At 26.4% G+C, this 23682-nt stretch overlaps 2 protein-coding genes across 5 annotated transcripts in view; one reads left to right on the top strand and one right to left on the bottom strand.

The window, feature by feature from the left end:
• The window catches only part of LOC117174232, a 6149-nt gene extending 3931 nt beyond the window's left edge, over nt 1-2218 (top strand). For all 4 annotated transcript variants that reach the window (XM_033363246.1, XM_033363334.1, XM_033363421.1 and 1 more), the window contains one exon: nt 2007-2218. In XM_033363246.1, coding sequence (XP_033219137.1) covers nt 2007-2132 — 126 coding nt within the window. In that variant the 3' untranslated portion in view covers nt 2133-2218. The remainder of the gene's footprint in view (nt 1-2006) is intronic.
• Nucleotides 2219-2221: 3 nt separating this feature from the next.
• Nucleotides 2222-21073, bottom strand: LOC117174407 (eukaryotic translation initiation factor 4E-like). The gene is made up of 4 exons (XM_033363542.1): nt 20957-21073; nt 13792-13970; nt 13366-13683; nt 2222-3159 (listed from the first exon to the last, which is right to left on the bottom strand). Exons 1-4 carry the CDS (start codon nt 21023-21025, stop codon nt 3045-3047), a joined length of 681 nt encoding a protein of 226 aa, XP_033219433.1. The 5' UTR covers nt 21026-21073; the 3' UTR covers nt 2222-3044.
• Between the last annotated feature and the right edge of the window lie 2609 nt (nt 21074-23682).

The following is a 23682-nucleotide window of genomic DNA, read 5'->3' as shown; positions in this document are numbered from 1 at the left end:
TCTAGTCGGGAGTGGTGCTGACTGAAAACAGATGATTTGGAGCGATTCGCGCGCCATCTGTTGGTCATTCTAAGGACTTATTGAACTACCCTCGTATTTTACCTGAAAAATTCTCTATTTTAGATTTTTATTTTTAAGCTTATATTTTTAATTTAAATAATTTTAACGCGCAGTCTTGAAGACATAAACAATTAAAAATTAAAAACGTTTAAAGTTTCAAATTTTATCAAATGTAAATATAAATAAATAATTTTTAAAATGGATCGGTACTTTAAGTATTAAAAACTGTTAAATAATTGATTTGATAAAACGATTTTGCATCCGTTAAAAGTTAAAGAATTTCCAAATTCGTAATTAAAGGCTTTTATTAAATTAAAAATATTATTTCAGTCTAAATTATTCCATTTTCCACTCATTTAAATAAAATAATTTGATTAAAAAAAAGGATCATTATTTAATATTCAGCAATATTTGACTTATAATTTAAGCGACTAAATTGAAGACAAATATTTAAAAGTAAACAATTTGAAACTTAAATGTTTAATATAGAAAGCTTTGAATTGTTGAAGTTTCGAAAAGCTTTTAACATTTTAACGTTACAATTTTTATTGTTTTAATCAATAAAATGTTTAATTTTTAAGCGAAATTTTCGAATTCTAATGTATAAATAATAATTGAACACATACTATTTTTAGAAAAATTAGAGTAATTTTGAGAGATATTCAGAAGTTTTTAAAAGATTCAAAAATAATTAAAAACTTAAAATGAGATCAAGTAATTTAAACGAAGTTTTAACAACAAAAAATCAGAAATCTTAAAAAGCCTCTAAATTTTTTGTAAACTGCAAAAATCTACATTTTGTTTTAAATTAGGCTGTGAATATTTGGACCAAAATTTCGTTACGCATAATAACATTTTTTCGGTAAACACACTTCGTTTAGATTATTTGAAATCATTTCAAGTTCTAAATTAATTTTTTATCTTTTTCAAACTTCTAAATATCTCTTAAAATTACTCTAATTGTTTCTAAAAATAATAAGGGTTCTATTGTTATTTATAAATCCAAATTTTAAGGACATTTTTTTAAATTCGCAGGATTTTTTAAAATTTGTAGGACAAATTCAATTAATTTTTGAAGTTATTGAGATGTTTTGAAAAAATTTCAAAAATAAAACTACATTTGAAAAAATTTTAAACCTCTAGATTTCTCAAGATTTTGAAATACAATTTTAAAGTTTTTCAAGGATGCTTAAACTATTTAAAATAAAAATAATTATAATTTAAGAACTTTTCAGTTGAAAAAAATGTAAATTTTAAAATATTTATTGGCCTAAAATAACTGAATAATATAATTTTAACCATTTTTAAAGTTCATTGATTTATTCTTTAATTTAGAGTATTGAAAATTTTAACCTGGATTTATATTTTTGGAACTTAATCTAAATCTTTGAACTCTATAATTGATGAATTTTTAACATGTTGCACTTTAAATTCATTAAACTTGAAATTATTCAGTTGAAAAGTGTTAGTACGTTCCAGTTTGTACTTGTAAATTATTGAACAATTCAATATAAAATTTTTGAATTTAACCCTCTACCGCCCACAGTGACACATATGGAACGTTTGGAAGACTTGAGTTTTTTTAAATACGACTTTGAGACGAAGAGCAATTTTTAACGCAAGGATTTACATGAAAGTCAGGACGGTAATGAGCTAGAATTTTAGTTTTGTAAACACTCCGCCATAGCAATAATATGCCTAAATATCTCAAAATTCAGAAAAAAAAAGTTTTAAGGGCGATAGAGGGTTAAAAACTTTTATACTTCAATTTTAAAACTTAAAAATTCAAGAGTTCCACTGTTTAGCTATAAATTTCGATTTTTTAAATTTTATTGACCGGGAAAAATATTTGCGAACCGGGCAAAAACCGGGAATTTTGTTCTTTGATTAAAACGGTCACCCTGTAATACTAAAAATTTATTTTTAAACATTAATTCTTTTTCCAGGCTCTGATAGTCGCTCAAGCCGAATCAGATCCTCGGCGATGGAAGAGTAATTTAATGCGCGCCTTGGTCGAAGCAAGGAGAAAAGATCTTGCTGATTGGATCGACGAAAATTATCATGAAAATTAAAGAACGATTGTGTACATACAATTCGCCTTTGTAGGGTTATAATATTTTTTCTAAAATTGGGAAAACCATAAATTCGTTCTCCAAAAGTGTGTGTTGTATCTCTTTATTTTTACCTTATATAATAAGTTGATACTTTTTAATTCGAAATCTAATCTCTCAATTCTTAATTCTAATTTATTCAATCTAATTTCTACTCTCCTTAAGATTATTTCCCAGTAACCAAGTTCCAAAATCAATAAAGGCAACGAAATTTGGACCTTAGAATATATCCCCGAGAATAAATTCAGAGCAGACTCCTCTGAAAATAGAGAACAATATGCAAAAGCTACTCTTATAAAATACTTTTAATTTTAATACAATATCAGCTGGGTGTTGCAGAGACATTCAAGAGCAACGCGTATAAAGAAACGATATATTTACTTGACTAAAGTTGTAGATTTCATACAACTTACATATATAAAAAAAATTAAATACACACTCCATGAAAATGTAGTGTAACGTAATTGACTAAATGTAATCAATAAATCATGCTGCATCGAATAAAAATGATTTCCCTCACTTTAAAAAGAATCTCCGCAAAAAAACCTGTCAAAAACAGACAATGCTCTTACGAACGTTTGTAAATCGAGTCTCGCACTTTCCTGTACATCAATGACCCGTTCATTTAATATCATAAATTTTATTGTTATTATTGTTAGCTATATATTTATATTATATATACTTCATTCGCTAAACCTCACTCAGTCTGTTCTTGCGAGGAATAAGAATGGGTTTTGCAACGAAATATTCGTTTTACGGCTCTGTATCAAACAGGCTGAGAACTTAAATGGTACGGAAAAAATTCGGAGCCGTCAAATTAATTGATTAGCGGAGTTTCGGGAAATTTCCGCTTCGCAGCAGCGAATCTAAGTTTTAGACCATGTAGGTATTTTTGGTCATACTTCCTGCCTTGACCATTGTGTCTTTGTGAATTTGGTATCCTATTGTTACTTTCGATGTGATCCTCAATCGTTCCTTCAGTTTGCGCCTGAAAATAGGACACAAAGTATTTGATCAAATTGGATTTATTAAGGCTTGAGGCAAGTTGCTACACTCAACTCCCGACATAAGACCGGTTTCGGTCATTGCTTGCCATGGCCTTGATCCTAAATCGGAGAAATCCAAAGATAAAGAACCTAATACAACTAACGCGCTAAGAGTGTGGCGCTCAAGTTGTTTGTCACGCCATCAGGTCTTGGAATTTCGTAAACCGGGGGATCTTATATCGAGAGTTGAGTGTAAGTAACATCCCATCTTGTATTTTTCTAGAGGTCAAACAAATACAGGATTATTCAACTTTTTTACTTCAGAAGGGCTTTGGTTCAATTAAGCTTTAATATAATATGATATCTACTAATCATTTCACCCGGTAAAATAAATTTTATTTTCAATAAGTAAAGTTAGTTATAAAAAGGAAAATTATCGATATTCCCATAATGTTTTAAGGTAAATCAACCATTACTGGGACAACGTAAAAAGTATGTCCAATACTGGGACCATAATAAATATCGTTAAATAAATTTTTTTATATTCCAACATAAATTATAAAAGTGAAAATGTTCTATTATTTTTGAAGTTCTTTTGAATTAATTACCACTATTTAATTTTGTTTGACAAGTTATACATTTAGTAAAAAATAATAAAAAATACCCCTCCAAATCTGTGATTGAACTGCTGCCAAATTCGCCATTTTTGTTGTTTTTCAAAAGTTTTCGCGTAACTTGTATAGCCTTGTATTATTGAAATTTCCTACACTAATTGGGATCTGAAATCTTGAGGGCACCACTAGCGTAAAAAGCAATATGGCCGGCGACAGTAGGTAGATGTCTCATAAGACTCATGTAAAATGCTTGAAAATTAGTCAGCAATCTTAAAAATGAAAGTAACAGTATCTCAAATTTGCGATTTCACAAAATCTACACCGGTATGTAGAAACTTCGTAGAAGGAGAAAGAATTTTACATGCAGGACACCTTCTATTTTGCAGAAAAGAGGTGGAAAATGAAACTTCAGTTTTTATTATTGCATTTTGTTTGCAAACTTCGAATTTAAAAGCTTTTGTTGTCTAAATAGTAAATCCCCCCCCCCCCCCCCCCCCATAAACATTTAGAATGTAATATTAACTATCGAGATTTCAATGCAAAATTTAATTTATATGAGCTTGAAATGACAAATCAACAATAACTTTTTTCAGATTTGAGGTTATGTTGATATATTAGTACCTAAAATAATATTTTTATTTAGAACCTGCTTTGATTATTTTGACTCGGAATGTTGAAAAACTATTGAAGAATAAAAACAATAAATACTTGATAATCATTATAACGTTTTCTTCAATCCTTTTTATTGACAGTGGAACAAGCTTGAAAATCAGTTTGGATTTCGTGAATTTTTTACTTTATTCTGTTTTATTTTTCGAGTAATACTATCAGTAAATGCTGTAAATGTACTATAAGATTTTTCATAATTTTTTTTTAAATAGGAGTTTTTTACATTTCAGGAAAACCGAAACGTTTCATGCTTTCGAGCAGTAGAAGAGCAACCAAACACAACAAAACACTTTGCTCTTCAATTTTCGTGGCGAAAACTCAATTGATTAAGTTTGATTTATTTTATTTGTAACTTTCTATTTATCACTTTTTATTTTTTCCCCCTTTCGCTGTAAAAAAACACTGTAAAAACTTTAGAACAATTATTTTCGTATATTCGCCTAAAATTCCCGTCAAAATTTACCTACGCTCAAGGCTTTCTGATTTTTTTACCAGGTGGCGTATTCGAGTTCTTGAGATCCCTATAGAAAAAGTAATATTTTTGCATATTTTTAATATGTTAAGGAATAAAATTGATAACTTTTTTTAGCGATTACTGAGATGGTGTTTTTCGTCTTGCTTTTAATTAAATTTCGCAGTATTGTGTTCATGAAGTATTAAAAGCATTGTTTATAATACAGACGCTTTTCGTTCAACTGATTATTTATTCTCAAAAAATTGTTCAAAGTAGTTTATTGAAACCCCCAATTCTAACCTCAAAGTTTGTCAACTGCTTAGGTAAATAATTTAATAGTAAGTGATAAATTTAATTTTTCAATAAAAATGAGTGAATATGCATTAAAATGAAAGATTAAATATTAAAAATAATTATGAGATTAACATGATCTATTTACTTTTTTAAATAAATTGAGTAAGGTAATTGTTCTTTGAAATTTTATATTTTCGGATTAAAAATATAACTGATTCCAAGAAAAGTCGCCTTTTTAAATTGAAAATTCAACAGTTTGGTTGCAAATTTTTTCTTTCTTGACTGAATAATCTTTTTTGGTTTATATTTGAACTTTTTTGTTGAAAATCTGACTTTTTGGTTCTAAAATTTCTCTTTTTAATGATAAAATTCATCTTTCGCGAGCAAAAATGCAACTGCGATTGAAAATTAATCTGTTTATGTTGAGGCTTCAGCGGTTTCATTGGAAATTCGTTTTTTTTTTTAATTAATGCGTCTGCTTTCAATATGTAATTAAAATATTTTTTGGTTGAACTATCAACTATTATATTTTTTTATCAGAATTTAACTTTTTTGGTTAACCTAATACTTCAATTTTCTAACAATTTGTTGAATTTTAAAATAAACAAGACTAATTTTCTAGCAAAAAGATGAATTCTAATAAAAAAATTAAATCGATGATATTTTAACCAAAAATTTTTTGATTATAAATTAAAATCAATTATATGCATTGAAAAAAAATGTAATTCATTTAAAAACAAGATTTTTCATTGAAAAAAGAAAAAAATATTTTAACCAAACAGTTGCATTTTTGCTCAAAAATTTGAAATTTATAATTAAAAAGATACATTTTCTAACCAAAAAGACGAATTTTCAACAAAATAGTTGAAATGTTACTCAAAAAGATTTTTCAGTAAATGAAACTATCAACCAAATAATAAAATTTGTAACCAACAAATAATTTAAATGATTTGAATACTTTTTTCAATTTATGTAATAGTTTTAATTAAGATAAATTCTATAACAAAATTTAGAACCAAACAGTTAAATTTGCAATTAAACAGATAATATTAATCTACAATATTAAATGTTAATGCACACTTACTAATTTGATTAAAATTTAAATTTATCTGTTACTATTAAATTACTCCCATAAGGAGTTGGCAAACTTTTAAACATTTCCAATGCTTGAAAGTCTAAATTGAAGAATCAATCAATGAATTTAAAATTTTTCCAAAACTATATCATTTAAAGCAATTTTAAGCCAGAAACATTAAAAATTGAACGATTGCATTTTTTTATAAACTGAACAATTCTTAAATTAAAAGTTAAATTTATTTATATTTGAAATGCGTAAAAAATCCTTAAAATGTTTCCAAATTTTATTTGAAAATCGCAAAAAATCTGCATGTTGTTTACATTTTTTTTCTTCAAATTTGTTATTATTGTTGAAATTATTTCAGAACTTCTAAACATACTTTAAAATTAATCCAATTTTTTCTCATTTTTTTTTTAATTCTGTCAAATTAAATAATTTTCCTCAAAGTCTTCCACATTCATTTTTGACAATTTCGTAAATCTTTCTAAATCTTTTTGAATAATCACACAAAATTATCTTTTCAAAATAAAAATCATTTTCAATTTTCATTGGAAATGTTTTTTAATCTTGTGAAGCCATGCAAAATTTTTAAAATGCTTTTAAATGTTGTGTTCGAAATCTGCCAAAATATATATTTTGTTTCAAATTAGGCAGTGGGCTATTTACACCGAAACTTTGTTTCTAATAGCCGGATTTGGTCGGTACACGTAGACACTTTGTTTAAATTATTTCAAATCATTTCAAATTTTTAATTAGATTTTTTCAAACCTTCTAAATATTTCTTTAACTTCCTTGACTTTGTATAAAGAATAATATGTGTTCAATTGTTATTTGTACATCGAAGATCAACAATTTTACTTACAAATTAAATTTTGTTAAATCGAACAATTAAAATGTAACGTTCAAAATTTAGTTTTTATTAATAATTCTTATTTTTGTTAATTAAAAAATTCCAAATTGAATGGTTTAAAAATGTAATAATTTAGACTAAAATAATACGTGATATTTAATAAAAGCTTTTAATTATCAATATATTATTTTGAAGTTATTTAAAAATTGAAAATAGTTTGTAAAGTTTCAATCCGACGTTTACAATTGTTTAACTAATCAGACTTTCCAATTGGAATAGTTTACATAATTTTTAACGTTAGAAACTGGAAATTCTAAATTTGAAAACTGATTTCGAATCGCCTTATAAAATTAATAATTATTCACTTTTTAAATCTTAAAGAACAGTTTAATTGTAAAAATCACTATTAATTCATACTGACAGTTGATCAACTAAGAATATTGTTTATCTATAATCTTCGATTTGAAACGCTTCTAATTTTTAATGGCTTGAGTTTTTAAAACTGGATTTCAAAATTCTTAAAAATAAAATGTACACTTAACAATTAAAATCTCAAATTTAAAATTTGATAAAATGGAAGATTTTAGAAATATGCATTCTAAAATGAATACACGCAATTGAAATAATAATTATTTAGCAGAAGATAATATTTATATTTAAATATTTAAAAGTTATGGTTAGAATTATGCTCTTTCACATTTAGCTCTTCAAATTTTAAAATGCCCCTTGGTTTTGGTTTATGTTAGCGGAGGGTTATGGAAACATTTTTCACATGAAATCGTTTATATTAAACAAAAATCATTAAATTTCAAAGAATATTTAAGATTTGAAACAAATTATGCTTATTTATATTTTTATATAAAAACAACTCTTTTTTAAAAAAGATTCATTATTTTTTTTTAATTTAAGCCACAATGGCTTTTTTAATAAACAATTGTAAATGGAAAAAGTAAATGTTTTGTGACAAAAATATTATAATAATAAAACAATTATTTGTTACGTTATATTAGTGTATTTCGCCTAAAATTGGTATTTTTGTCCAAAAATGCAACGGTTTGATTGTTTATCTATTGTACAAAAATATATATTAATTCTCAAGTTAAGATATCAATTTTCATAAATTATCAAAAACTTTGTCCTTGCATATTTTTTTCTATTATTTTAGATAATAGAAGTTATGAAATTCCAAAAATGTGGTTTAAATATCAATGTTATATTTTATTTAAAAAATGGTGAGCGCCAAACAGAATAATAATTCCGCGCGTATAGAGCGGGTGTCCAAGAACTTAATTTTCAAAATTCCCTTGTACAAATTGAACTTAAAATTTTCAAATTTATTTCAAACAAACAAAATATCTTTTCTGCTATAAAAGATGTTTCTTTTAACAAAATACTTTGATGTTCAACATAACAATTGAATTTTCAACAAATCAAGATTTTTTTCTAAAGAAATAAATAAAAGTTTTTCTAAATTGTTAAAGATTGAAGCCAAAAGACGAATTTTTAAATAAACTTTAAATATTTTAAATTAAACATTTTGTTGAATACATTTTTTTTTTAATTTTAAACAAAAAGAAGCTTTTTCAATAAATAGTTAAATTTTCAACCAAAGACATAAGCTTTCAAAGAAATTAATGGTTAACAATGTAATTGAACTTTTACCGAAGTTGCTGAATTTTCAATTAAAAAAGATTAATTTTCGACAAAATAGTTAAGCTGTCAAACAAAGAGATAAATTTTCAACGAAAAATATAAATCTTAAAAATAATTTCCAATCAAAGTGATTCAACCAAATCTTTCTAACAAAATAGTTGAATACTCAAGCAAAGAAGAATCATTTTTAACCCATGATTTGCATTTTCATTTAAAAAAATGAAATTTCTACTAAAACAGATGAATTTTCGGTTCAAAAGATTTCAGTTGACTTTTCACGATCAAAATATAAGTTTCTAAACAAGAAATAATTTTTTTATTTTTATTTTTATGAAAAAATCTTATTTTTTGTTAAAAAATTCATATTTTAATCTTGAAAAGTCAACTGACCTTTTTTGAATGAAAATTTAATTATTTTTTCTATTTAAAAAATTCAGCTATTTTAAGAGAAATTTCAGCTTTTTTTATATAATAATGAAATTTCTCTTAAAATAGATGAATTTTTAAAATAAAAAAATTATCATTCAAAAAAGGTCAGTTGACTTTTTAAGATTAAAATATGAATTTTTTAACAAAAAATAGGATTCTACGAAAAAAAATACAATTTTTAATCCAAAAAGACGAATTTTTTCGACAACAAAAAAATTGATGCCAAAATAGTTTAATTCTCTAACAAATAGTTGTATTTTTGTCCAAGGAAGATGAAATTCCTGCTAAAACAGGTGAATTTTAAAACCAAAAAGACAAACTTTCAAAATAGAGTTGATTTTTCAACCGAACAGTTGCATTTTTTATTCAAGAAAAATAAAATTTCTTCTAAAACAGATGAATAAAAAAACACCTTTAAAAAATTAGTTAAATTTTTATTCAAACAAGATTCCAGTTCACTTTCCAGAACTAAAATAATAAGTGTAAACAATAGGTTGATTTTCTGCTTCATAGTCGATTTATCAACATAACAGTATGACTTTTTAAGAAGATTGTTCAATTTGCACCCAAAATTTGCATTTTTGTCCAAGAAAAAAGAAAATTCTACTAAAACAGGTGAATTTTTAAATTAAGAAGACAAATTAAAAAAAAAAAAAAAGAGTTGAATTTTCATCCAAAACTATTGTAATTGACTTTTCAGCACGAAAATGCGAATTTGAAATCAAAAGTAAATTTTCCAGGAAATAGTTGAAGTTTCAAAAAAAAAGTTTCACTTTTATTCAAGAAAGATGCAATATTTCTACTAAAAAAAAGACAAACTTTCAAAGCAAAAGGACAAATTTTCAGAAAAAATAGTTTAAATCCAAAAAAGATTTCAGTTGACTTATCAGCAAAAAAATATCAATTTAAAAAAAGTTAAGGTAAACTAATCATTACTGGGACAACGTAAAAAGTATGTCCAATACTGACACAATAATAAACATCGTTGAGTATCTTTTATATTCCAACGTAAATTACAAAAGTAAAAATGTTCTATTATTTTTGAATTTCTTTGAAATTTGTAACCACTATTTATTTTTATCCTGACAAGCTATACATTTAGTAAAAAATAATCAAAAATATTCCTTAAAATGTGGAAATGAACTGTTACAAAATTTGCCATTTTCTTTTATTTCAAAACTTTCCGCATAACTTTTACAGCATTGTATTATTGAAATTTCCTACACTAAAAGAAAAAGTAATGTCTGAGCAAATTTTTAATACGTTTAAGAATAAAATTTATAACTTTATTACCGATTTTATTCGATAACTTATTAATATTTTAATGTCCCGCATTTGGACGTTAACGAGTTGCGAAATTGCGTTCTTATTACAGAGAAGGTCACTTTCGCCGTATTTTAATTAAATGTCGCAGTATTATTTGAGTGATATATTAAAAATATTGTTTATAAGACACAACCTTGCCGTTTAATTGATTATTTATCCTAAAAAAGTTGTTCAAAGTAGTTTATTGAAACCTCCAATTCTAACCTCAAAGTTTCCCAATTGCTTAGGTAAGTAATGTAATAAAGTATCTAATAAAGTTAATTTTTCAATAAAAATTACTAAGTATGCATTAAAATGAAATATTATAGATTTATACGAAATATTATTAGGATTAATATTATCGATTTACTTTTTAAGATAAATTAAGTAACTTAAATTTTCTGTTGCAAATTTATATTTTCAAATTAAAAAGTATTTTTTTAATTATAAATTTAATCTTTCTTGAGCAAAAATGCAACTGTGTCTGAAAATTAATCTGTTTAGGTTGAGGCTTCAGCAGTTTGATTGGAAATTCGTTTTTTTTTTAATTAATGCGTCTGCTTTCAATATGTAATTAAAATATTTTCTGGTTGAACTATCAACTATTATATTTTTTTATCAGAATTTAACTTTTTTGGTTAACCTAATACTTGAATTTTCTAACAAATTCTTGAATTCTTAAATAAAAAAGACTAATTTTCTACCACAAAAGATTAATTCTTATCAAAAAATATAATATTTGACACTTCAAACGAAAAACGTTTTAATTGTAAATTAAACATGACATAATTTTTTAAATAAATAAGATTTTTGATTAAAAAAAGAAAAATATTGCAACCAAATTGAAGAATTTTCTACCTAAATAATATCATTTTTAACAAAACAGTTGCTTTTTTCTTAAGGGCATGTGATACTTATAAATTGTCGATTTTAGCAGTTTTAGGTTCCGACGGCTTTTTTTCTTTAATAATCAATATTTTGTCTTAAAAATTTGGGACATGATAGCGAACATGATAACGGACGTCCCCGCACAGTTTATTTGTGTTTTTTTTTCCAAAAAATGTTTTAATATTGCTAACAACGTGTGTACATTTAGAGGTTATGTATGTTACAATTCTCCTGTGCGTTACTTTCAAACTACACAAGATTTTTGGCCGAAAACTTTGGACTTGCAAATAAACATAGTAACTAATCTCCCGGAACTAACCCTTTTTGCAGGCAATCAAAAAAGTTTATTTCATAAATAATTTCCAGATTATCGGGAAGGCAGAGATGAAAAACGACGTAACCTCAAAATAATATATATGCATGAAATTTTTATTTAGCACAATAAATTTTTTTTGTTATTATCCCTCAAAAAAGAGTCCGGGGACGTCCGTTATGATATTTTATAGCATCTCCGAATTCAGTTTTTAAAAATTTTCATTTTTGTGGAAAAAAAGGCGGGGAAACTGTAAGTATCACATGCCCTTAAGGGCATGTGACACAGCTTAATACCTATATTACCGACCACAGTTTTTCAGTTCACTGAATGTTTTTTTGAACCTCAGAACTTTTTTTGTAGATAAAATATCGAGCTGAAACTTTGGGAAATTTATTAGAGTACAATGAAGTACGTTTAGATACTGCATTTTGGTAGGAACTTCACTGAAAATTATTTTATCTTTTTTCTGTACCTCAACATTTTTTGAACGTTCCAACTTTTTTTATAAATAAAATATCGGTCTCAAACTTTGAGAAATGCTAGAGCCGAAAGAAAACTACGTTTAAGTACAAAGCTTAATAATAAAAGATGTAAAAAAATATATTTCAACAATGAATTCCAACGGTATCAGCCGGTAACGTTGTACACGAAAATACGAAACCTGACGGCCACTAGACGAGGCTCTAAAGAGTTCGTATTTTCGTGAACAACGTTACGGCTGATGTCGTTGGAATTGATGGTTAAAACATATTTTTTTACATCTTTTATTATTAAGCTTTGTACTTAAACGTAGTTTTCTTTCGGCTCTTGCATTTCTCAAAGTTTGAGACCGATAATTTATGTATAAAAAAAGTTGGAACGTTAAAAAAATGTTGAGGTTCAGAAAAAAGATGAAATAATTTTCAGTGAAGTTCCTACCAAAATGCGGTATCTAAACGTACTTTATTGTACTCTAATACATTTCCCAAAGTTTCAGCTCGATATTTTATTTGCAAAAAAAAGTTCTGAGGTTCAAAAAAACATTTAGTTAACTGAAAAACTGTTGTCGGTAATATAGGTATTTAGCTGTGTCACATGCCCTTAAAGAAAAATGTAATTTATAATTAACATGACAAATTTTCGAACCAAAAAGACGAACTTTCAACAAATGAGATGAAATATTAATCAAAACAGATTTTTCAGTCAGTAAAATTATCAACCAAATAATAACATTTATAACCAAAAAACAATTTAAATTGTTTCAATACAGTTTTCAATTTTTGTATTAACTTGAATTAAGATGAATTCTAAGTCAAAATTTATCACCAAACAGTTTAATTTGCAAGCAAATTAATAATATTAGTCTATAATATTAAATTTTAATGCATATTAATTTTAATAATGTCTTAGCCATTTATTATAACGGTTTTTGTATCAAAAATTCCAATTTCCAATTTAAAAATTGTGTTTACGTGGGTTAGCTTTTCCTAACTGTCCCAGTAATGGTCAGTTTACGTTAGTGTTCTCCCAAAAGAGTTTAATTTTCAATCCAATAATACGAATTTCAAACAAAACAGTTGGATTTCCAACCAAAAACGATGTCTTTAAAAAAAAATTAAAAATTTCCAAGCAAATAATAAAATTAACAACTCTGGAATATTAAATTGAGGTCTCCTCACCCAATTTCCATGATGCTCTGTGAACTACTCGCATCTCCCGTCCAGAGAGCGAGTTTATCCTGACGTGCTCTGACATTAACTACAGCCCCACAAACATCCTCAGAAAATTCGTTGAATCCTTCGCCAATCATGCACAGGAGAATCTCGAGCCAAAAGTGGTCCAGCTCAGTCGACCTTTGCTTCTTGTCAAGATTGATGAGCCACCTGCCTCCATGCTTGTTCGCGTCATCCTCCCACATAGGTCGGATTCCTTCTTTGAACATACTGTAATCGGAACCTTGCCTCAATTCTGAGGCCGATTTTATGTGATTGTACAAACTGGAAGAAAAAATTGCCGATAAATTTCATTGATTTAGAAGAATGGTAACAAAAATTAATTACTGAAAAATGAAATTCGATTTTTTTTTGTGACAGAAGGTAATTCACCTCCAGAAGTCTTCAGCTGTGTCGAAACTGGTAATCTGACGTTGACTTTCTTCCCAAGATTTGGATCGATCTTGCTCGTAGTACCAAAGAGTCCAAGTGTTTTGAAGCGGATGCTTGATGAGCAACTCGGGAGGAAATTCCTCCATGCTCACCAATTCTAACTCCTTTTTCTCGATTTCCTGGAGTCGAAATTAAAATTTTCAGATCAGGGCTTTGGATTGAATTGTTTTTTTTTCGGAATTGCTACAATAAAACATTGCCAGGTTAAGTAAAAATGTTCCAAAGCTTTCAAAATTAGAGAAATGAATCTCTAAACGAAAAGAAGTTATAATAGTATAATTCCAAAGTAGAAGTAGCAACCTGAACTGAATATTTTTAATATTGTGGCTTTCATATATAAACACTTGCCGTACTATATATTCAAAATCAACATTTTTTTAGTTTAAAATGATTTTAAAAGAACAATTTCCAGATCGAATTTTCCTCAAATTAAAAATTTGTTTGGTTCAAATCAATGTGTTGAAAAATGCTTCAATATTAAAAACTTTTTGTTTTAAATTTTCACATTTTTAATATTTACATTAAAATTATTGCTGTAGTTTAAAAGGCATTTATTTAAAATACTCTAATTTATAGAGTATTTTATAAAATATTTATAGATTATTTACACTTTTTGTCTCAAAATGACTAAAAAAATAATTATAATTCATCATAAAATTTAGTTATAAATGTTTCTAAACATTATCGAAAGAAGAGAAAAATTGAATTGTAAATCATCGCTTATTAATAGGAAATAATTATATTCTTAACACTTCGGTTCCACGCTATAATTTGTAAACTTTCTTACTTTTTTAAAGAGGTGACAAATTAAATAATGGGAAAAAACTCATTTTGAAGAATTAAAAAAGAAAGTTAGAAGCTTTTTTAATAATTATGAACGATTTGAGGAGATTGCATTTTTTTTTAATGTTAATATGTGTGGAAAAAGAATGTGGGAGACTTTGAGACCAATTTCTTAATTTGTCAGGATGTAAATTTTTGTTAGGTAAACAGAATTTTGCAGAGTGTCAAGAGAATAAAAAAAGTTAATGGGAAAATTTTTAATGATTATTTTTTAATTAATTCTAAGATAAACTTGAAAAAAGATCACAAACCTTTTTTATTATTTCCTACAATGTTTAAAAAATGTGTTAATCATTTTGAAAGAAAACTTTGTAATTTTGCCACATTACTCAATTTAGGAAAAATTAAGGAAAACAATCATTTTAAGCCCTCTTGTGCAAATTAAACCATTAAAACTTGTAAAGATTTTTTTTTTTAATTTTGTAAGATTTCATGAAAATAAAAATAAAATTTTAGGTTCCTAGAAATACTTAAAATAATTTTGTATAACGAAAAATTAATTTAAAGAGATTGTCTAAAAACATTTCAAAAGATGTCAAAAATTGGCAAAGAAGAATCTGAAAGATTTTAAAGGCAATTTTTTTTAATTTTGCAGAATGAAAAAGAAATCAGGATAAATTTGAATAATTTCTAAAGATTAGATGGATTAGAAGGTCTGAACTTTAGAAAAGTAGAACTTAGAAAAGTTCGGGAAATGTCGATTTTTAAGGATTCTAAAAATAAACTTTAGGATCATTAAAAGGACTTTGAACGGTTTCGAGTGAATAAATTTTCTTTAAATTCTTGGGAAAATGTAGAATATTTTAAGGCCATTTTTTACATTTTGAATACTTTTTCAAAATGTTAAGAAAAATTTGAGTGAGTTACAAATTTTTCAGGAATTTAAGACATTTTAAGTAGCTAAGAAATATACAAAAACTTGGATACTTTTTCGAAAATTTATCAAATATTTCTTGATTACTTCAAAACTTCTAAAAATCCTAAACACCTTTTGAAAAGATACGAATTTTTTCTAATATTTTGTAAAACTCTATAAAAAAAAGATTACTTTCAAATCTTGTAGAATCTTTTCTGACACATCTGAAATATTCAAAAATCTTTTTTTAATTTTCTTAAGTATCTTATACAAATTTTATTTGTATAAATTTAAAAACAAACTGTTAATACTTATTTTCTTAAATTTACGAAAGTTAAATTAGACCAAAATCCAAATTAAAAATCCCATTTAACGTCCAATAATCAAATTGATGCAAAATCCTGTTAAGCAAAACAAGAAACCAACGACCAAATTTGGACCACAACGAATAAACGAAAATCAAAAAAACCCTATTGTAATCTGAAAAAAACCCCTATTGTAATCTGAAAAAAAAGAAACAACAAAAAAATAAAATAAAATTTTCGGAAAAAAAAATAAATAAAAAAGAGGAAAGAAAAATGAGAAGGCAGCCAACCACATCCCCTTCCTTCTCTTTTTCTTTCTTTCGTCTTTTTTTATTTTTATGACCATCAAATTACAATAAAATAAAAAAAAAAATAAATAAATTTGCATTACCAACGTTTCGGTACTCGTACAGTACCCTTATCAAGGAAAGAAAATTTTAAGTTGTAGAAATTGACAGCACCCACGAACAGGTGCTCTCTCTTTGATACCTGAGAATCGAATCAAATCTTATTTTCTTGTTCTCAATCCTCATAAAATAATTTCAACTTTAATTAAAGATTTCAAAAATTATAAATGATGGTTTTTCCGTTTCTGGGGATTCAATTGATGTTTTAATTTAGAAAAATTTTACCAATTACATTGCAATATATTCTTATTTTTATTTTAACCTCCTATACTTAAAATTCAGGGCATATTAAGATAAAATTAATGAAGTTACTATCTTAAATTTAATTTAAAACGCGTCAAATTCCTTACTTTTTAAGTTAAAATATTGTATTTTCAACAAGATAGATGAATTTGTAATCAAATAGTTGAATTGTCCACCAAAATGTTAAAATTTTTGCCAAAAAATACTGAAGAAAGTGATGAATTATCAAATAAAATAATGAATATTTAACTGGAATACTTAAATTTCCAAACAAGATTATTTTTATATTATAGAAGACGATTTTTCATCTAAAATGATGGATTCTCAACTAAAAAAAATAAATTGTGAACCAGAAATTGAATAGAATATTCAACTAGAATAGTAACATTCTTACTTTAAGACAAAAATAATTTTAAACTAAACAAACAAGAAATTTTCAAGAAAATAGTTGAAGTTTCAACTGGAATAGTTAAATTTTCAGTAGAAAAAATTAATTTCCAGTTGAAAAAAAATTAATTTTCAATCAAACTGATGAATTGTCAACTAAATCATAAAACTAAATCATAAATCGAGAAGATTAATTTCTAACGAAAAAGACTAATTTTCAACTAAAAAAGAGATACATTGTAAACCAAAAATTAAATAGTTAAATTTTCAGTTGAAGTAAAAAAATTATTTTCAACAAAACAGTTACATTTTCAGTTTAAACACAAATTTATTTTTAACCAAGAAAAAAATTCAAGATAATTATTTAACTTTCAACTGGAATAGTTAAGGGCATGTGATACTTAGAAAATGGTCGATTTTACCAGTTTTAGGTTCCGACGGATTTTTTTCTTTAATAATCAATATTTTGTCTTAAAAATTTGGGACATGATAGCGACCATGCTAACGGACGTCCCCACACACTTTTTTTTTGGTTTAATTCAAAAACGTTTTAATTTAGCAAAATCTGATTAATTTTCATAGCGCTTAGGAATTGGTATCGATTTTACCAGTTTTAGCTTCCGACGGTTTTTTTTCTAGAATAATCAATATTTTGTCTTGAAAATTTGAGAAATGATAGCGAACATGCTAACGGACGTCCCCGCACACCTTATTTGTGTGTTTTTTTTTTTTTTTTTTAATTTTGATATTGCTAACAACGTGTGTACATTTGGAGGTTATGTATGTTACAATTCTCCTGTGCGTTACTTCCAAACAACACAATATTTTTGGCCGAAAACTTTGGACTTGCAAATAAACATAGTAACTAATCTCCCGGAACTAACCCTTTTTGCAGGCAATCAAAAAAGTTTATTTCATAAATAATTTCCAGATTATCGGAAAGGCAGAGAAGAAAAACGACGTAACCTTAAAATAATACATATGCATAAAATTTTTATTTAGCACAATTAATTTTTTTTGTTATTATCCCTCAAAAAAGAGTCCGAGGACGTCCGTTATGATATTTTATAGCATCTCCGAATTAAGTTTTTAAAAACTTTCATTTTTGTTGGAAAAAAGCCGGGGAAACTGTAAGTATCACATGCCCTTAAATGTTCAGCAAAAAAAAATTATTTTCAGCCAATGAAAAAACGAATTAAAAACAAAATACTTATTTTATTAACCTAAAACAGATATTACAAGCATTTTTTCCGGAATATTATTCTTACATTAATATCTTAAAAATTAAATATAGTGAAAGCAATTCTACAATTTTGTTGTTGTAAAATTATTACTCTTTAATCTACAAAGGGTTATATTTTCACTTTTTAACATGAGTTGAATTCTCAACCAGAGACATTCATTTCAACCAAAATAGTATAGTCACATTTACAGTAGAAAAATTATAATTTAAACAGAAAATACATTTTAATTCAACTTTAGCTTGAAATTTAAAAAAAAGTTAATGTAAAATCCCTGGACACTACTTATATGTGTTTATAAATTAAATATAAAAATAATTATTTTATATTATTCGAGCTTTTAATTAATTATTATCGTTTATTCACTTTTTTATAGTTTAAAGATTTTAAATTTATTAGATTTCAGATGTTATTGATACTAAATTAAACTTTAAACTTAATTTACTTAATTAAACTTATTTATTCTCAGCCTTTAATTTAAAAATTGATAAGGTTAAAGCCTTAAATTTGCAATTAATGGGAATGCTTTTCATTTGAAGTAATAAAAACTGAGCGATTACATTTTTCTTAGGAATTGAATACTTTTTAAATTAAAAGTAAAATTAATTTAAACAGTTTAAGAAACCTTAAACAGGTTCAAAATTTGATTTCAAATTCTTAAAACATCTACATGTTGTTTTACATTTATTCAAATTTTTAATTATTCTTTAAATTTTTTCAGAACTTCTAAACATATTTCAAAATGATTCACATTCTTCCTAAAATGTCTTTTTAATCCTGCAAAATAAAAAATATTTCCTTAAAATCTTCCAGATGCATTTTTGACAATTTTGGAAATGTTCTTAAATTTCTTGAAATATTCAATTAAAATTAATTTTTCAAAATAATAAGTTATTTTAAATTTTCCTAGGAATCTTAAGAAAAAGATTTTTATTCTTTTGAAACCTTTCGTAATTCTTAAAAATGTTTTCAATTTTTTCTTCGATATCGGAAAAAATCTATATTTCGTTTCAAATTAGACTGTAGATTATTTGCACCGAAATTTCGGTACAAATAACCAAATTTGTCGGTATACATACACTTCCTTTAAATTATATGAATTTATTTCAAATTTTTAATTAATTTTAAATATAGACAACAATTTAGACTTGTAAAATATATATTTTTTTAATAGAAAAATTAAAATTGTAACATCCAAAGTTTAGTTTTTTTTATTCAGGTTTGAATATTTGATTCACAGTAACTGATTTTACATGGACAATACAATATTTCTAAGTATCAGGCAATTGTTATTTTGTTAATTTAAAAATTTAAATTTTAGACTAAAACACAGTTTAAAATTGAATAAAAGCCTCTGATTACGAATATACTATTTTAAATTTATTTACAAATTCTTTATTAAGTTTAAATCGAGCGTTCACATTTGTTTAACTATTAAGATTCTCCAATTGAAACAATTCAATTTTTGATGTTAAAATATGGAAATTCTTAAATTTTGAACTGATTCCGTATTGTCTTGTTAAATAAATTATTATCCGCTTGCTAATCCTCAATGCATAGTTCAATTTTGAAAATCATTATAATTTATATTTGATTGATCAACTAAAAAGGTTATTTATCCACAATTTTCGATGTCAAACGCCAATAATTTTTAGGTCTTAAAAATTGCATTTTAAAAGTCTTTAAATGAACAATGTAAGCTTAAAAATTAAAATCCAAAATGAAAAATTTGTAAGTGAAAGATTTTCGAGTTTTTTCCGGTCCAGCGGCCACCCCAAGTATTTGAACTGAGTTGAATTAATGGCACATTTTCTAATTTTTAGCTGCCCGAATTAAATATTTTAAAAAAATTTGGAAATAAGAATTTTGAAATTCAAGGCTTGAAAGAAAATTGTATTTTGACACATTGAAAATTAAACGACTATCCTTAAAAAATTTCAATTTGGATTTTTTTAAATCTACCTATCCATCATGTTAACACGTTAACCACGAAAAATTAATTTTGTTTGGGTGGCTGTTATGCAATTATTATAAAACCATGACCCGTTTTAAAATTTCTTCAATTCTACAAGAAATATCAGGTATCGTATATACGAAATATAAATAAAATGTCTTCGCAGTCCAAAAATTTATATACAATTGAGTAAAACTAAGAAATGTCTAAAAATACAAAGAAATATAATTCCTATTTCAAAATCAAAATAGAAGTAAAGATTACTATTTAAAATGCATGACAGTCCTCAAGAACTAAAAAAGTCCTAAAAATGACCAAATTTCAATAATAGAGTCCCAAAAATAAACCAGACTTTTCAATGAAAATAACTTTCTATTTTGAATCATGAACCAAACATAAGACCATCTAATGTCCAAGAAATAAATACAAAAATTGTCAATGCCCTTTCACGAGAAGTCTCCAAAATCAAAATAAAACTAAACAACTATCGAGAAAGCAAAAATTGTGTGCCGATTTCACTTCGAGAAATTTCATCCGATTTGAGCGAAATTCTACGAACTAACCTCAAAAAATATGTGACAGAAAATCAGTGATTCTTAAAAAGTAAATGAATTCGTAAAATACAGTTGTATTTTTAGCAACAGAAGGTTTTTGTCAGTTATGGTCTTATGCCCTTTTCTAGTATGCCAGAATGAATGATTACGGGCAGAGAGGAAAAGGGAAGGAGGGGGAAATTATCGAAGCAACCATGCTGGTGACTGAAACCGGAGTTTTTCCTGACAATTTTTTCAAGTTGAAGAATTTTTTTAGATAAAAACCAAATTGCTTATAAAGTTATCCTGAAGGAACGGAATTACTTTTTAAGTTACCTCGATTTCTTCGGCGTTAATCGTAGCCATGTCTCTCACAAATATTTGCTCCTTCAACGTTTCCTTCATCGGATTGACGCAAAACTAGAGCGCGACGTCTGCTGGCAGGAAGAAGAACTAGAATCGAGAATCGCAGGGCATTGTGGGAGTCGACATTTTGGATTACGAAATTCAAATATGGAATATACGTTTACGCTATTTTAAATTTTATATTTGCCAAATAAAATACAATTCCACTGCGAAATATTATCTATGTATTCACCATGGGTGTATTTATTTGTGCTTACAGCAATATTATTTCCAAACAGTCAGAGAGCCCACTAAAATGTCAATCCATGCTTCTTGAAGACGCAAGCAATTTCATCAAATGCAGCACTGAAAATATTCCCAATTAACAAAACTCTTATAAACAAGGTAATTTGTTTTTGTTTGAAAAATTTAAAAAGGTATTGGTATGGTAGATCATGAAAGGTTCTTCAAATGGGCAATCTGGTTAAAATTTTTCCTCATATCAAGAATATGCACAATGTATTTTTTAAATTTATAATTTGGTATTGCTATAGATCGTATAAGATGTCTTAAAAGTTACTTCAATAGGCCAATCGACGCGTCTCGAAAGATCGAACAAAAATTTCAGATACAGTACTGTATAGTAATTCTAATAAGAGGCAAAGTTTTTCTCAAATAAAAAAAAATCTTTTTTTTAACTTCGTAAATCGGTTCTGGTTTATCATAAAAGATTAAACAGTAGATCAATCGATGAGTCTCAAAAACGCAACAACAAAAAAATGGTATTTTTGAGCACCTGGAGTCGAATTATTATTATGGAATTTAAATTTGAGAATATCATTTGGAAAATTAATGATAAACAAATGAAAAATATTACAAATAACTCCAAATAACATTCAATCTAAAAGTTGACATAAGTGAAAATTATTTTCCATGCATACGTCGGGTAAATTCTTGTTTTGACTACTTCGAATGCAATTGGATAAAATTCAAATGTCGAATTTTCAGTTTATTGGTGTAGGAGAGGGGTTAGCACAGAATGTGACATCACACATGGAAAATATAAATGTAAATAAAAATGTATTGAAATTCTAATACATACTTCAGACTGTTTCAGTCTTTCCGCTATTCCCCTGTTTCCCACTTTTTACATCAATTTCTCTTTTATTTCGTTTGAATTAATAGAACTCAATGAGAACATTTAAATATTTTTCGTAGAAAGTTAAATAATTTTAATTGTAAAGTCAGTCCACTATTATATTTTTGTAGTTCAGAATTCACCTCTTTTGGTTAAAAATTCAACTATTTGGTTGAAGATTTAATTCTTCGCATGAAAATTTGAAATTTTCAAGTTGAAAATTAACAATTTAACTAATCTATTTTCGGTTAAAAATTAAGTTACGTATTTTGCTGTAAATTCGTCTTTTTGGTCGAAAATAAATCTTCATAATTGAAAATGTTACTACTGGGTTGAAAGTTGAACTACTTTGTTAAAAATGTATTTATAATTTGAATACTCATCTCTTTGGTTAAAAATTTAACTCTATTGTAGGAAATTAATTTGTCTTTTGTTTAAAATAATTTTTTTTCTACAAATTTAACTATTCTATTTTTGGCTGAAAATATATAATTTTTAGTAAAAAATTCCAATATTTTGCTTAAAAAACTTTTTTGTGGAAACTCGTTTATTTTTAGTTGAAAATTTTCCCTTGCAGCAATATGATATGCCGGCATATTCCAGTCTATACCATTTTTCTCCCAATTTAACCTAAAGATAACCCGTCGCATATTCTTCAAGGCGGAAATTGAGAAATCCCCAGGATATCCGCGATGTCTGTGGGACATTTCTGGGATATTCAAATGTCCCAATTATATTAAAATGTTTATACATCTATTGATATGTATGCAAAAATAAATATGTCAAATGTAAATGTTCCTTCTTCTCTACAGAGAAAAAAAAAGAGAAAGATAATGTGTGAGGTCTCCTAAAGTTACGTACGAAATCCGACTCAATTAGGTCATGCTTTTACGAAGTAGTTTTTTCTCGGACACACACATACATACACACAGCACGATCCTATAAGCAAAATAGCGATAACAGTCATAGGGAAGAGGGCCTAGCGAGCATGGGGTTTTAGACCGTTTGAGTTAGTATGAGTCTGGCTCTGGCTTCACAGGAGAGAGCACGAAATAAATGATTGGACTTTTTAATATATTTCAAAGTGTTCTCTTTTACTACACCTGCTTCCATTTTTTCCAACAACATCCTACTTGGGACAATTGGATATCCCACAAACGTTCCATAGACATCCCGGATATTCCAATTTTCACCTTGCAAAATATGTGACGGGCTAATCATGGAACAACCTGAGAGATAAATGGGATTGAATGGGATATCCCGGTATATCCTATTGCTGTGAGGATTTTTATTTTCTTAGAAAAATCAACCTTCAATCTTTTTTATTAAATATTCCACTACTTGGTTGAAAGCTGAACTTCTTTGTTAAAAATTCATTTTTTCGTTGTTGAACATTCATCCTTTTAGCTGATAAGATTTAAATACTTAATTGAAAAATCAACTGGTTTTGGTTGAAGTTTAATCTATTTTGTTTAAAAATTCGACCACTTGTTTGAAAATTTATATGTGGGTCGAAAGTTCATCTATTTTCTAGTAAATGCCATTGGCGGATCCAGAGGGGGGCGATCGGGGCGATTGC

Source organism: Belonocnema kinseyi, chromosome 1, assembly GCF_010883055.1.
Source record: "Belonocnema kinseyi isolate 2016_QV_RU_SX_M_011 chromosome 1, B_treatae_v1, whole genome shotgun sequence".
Taxonomy (NCBI): domain Eukaryota; kingdom Metazoa; phylum Arthropoda; class Insecta; order Hymenoptera; family Cynipidae; genus Belonocnema; species Belonocnema kinseyi.
Note: the sequence above shows the minus strand (reverse complement) of the source record. Positions and strands in the feature narration are given on the sequence as shown.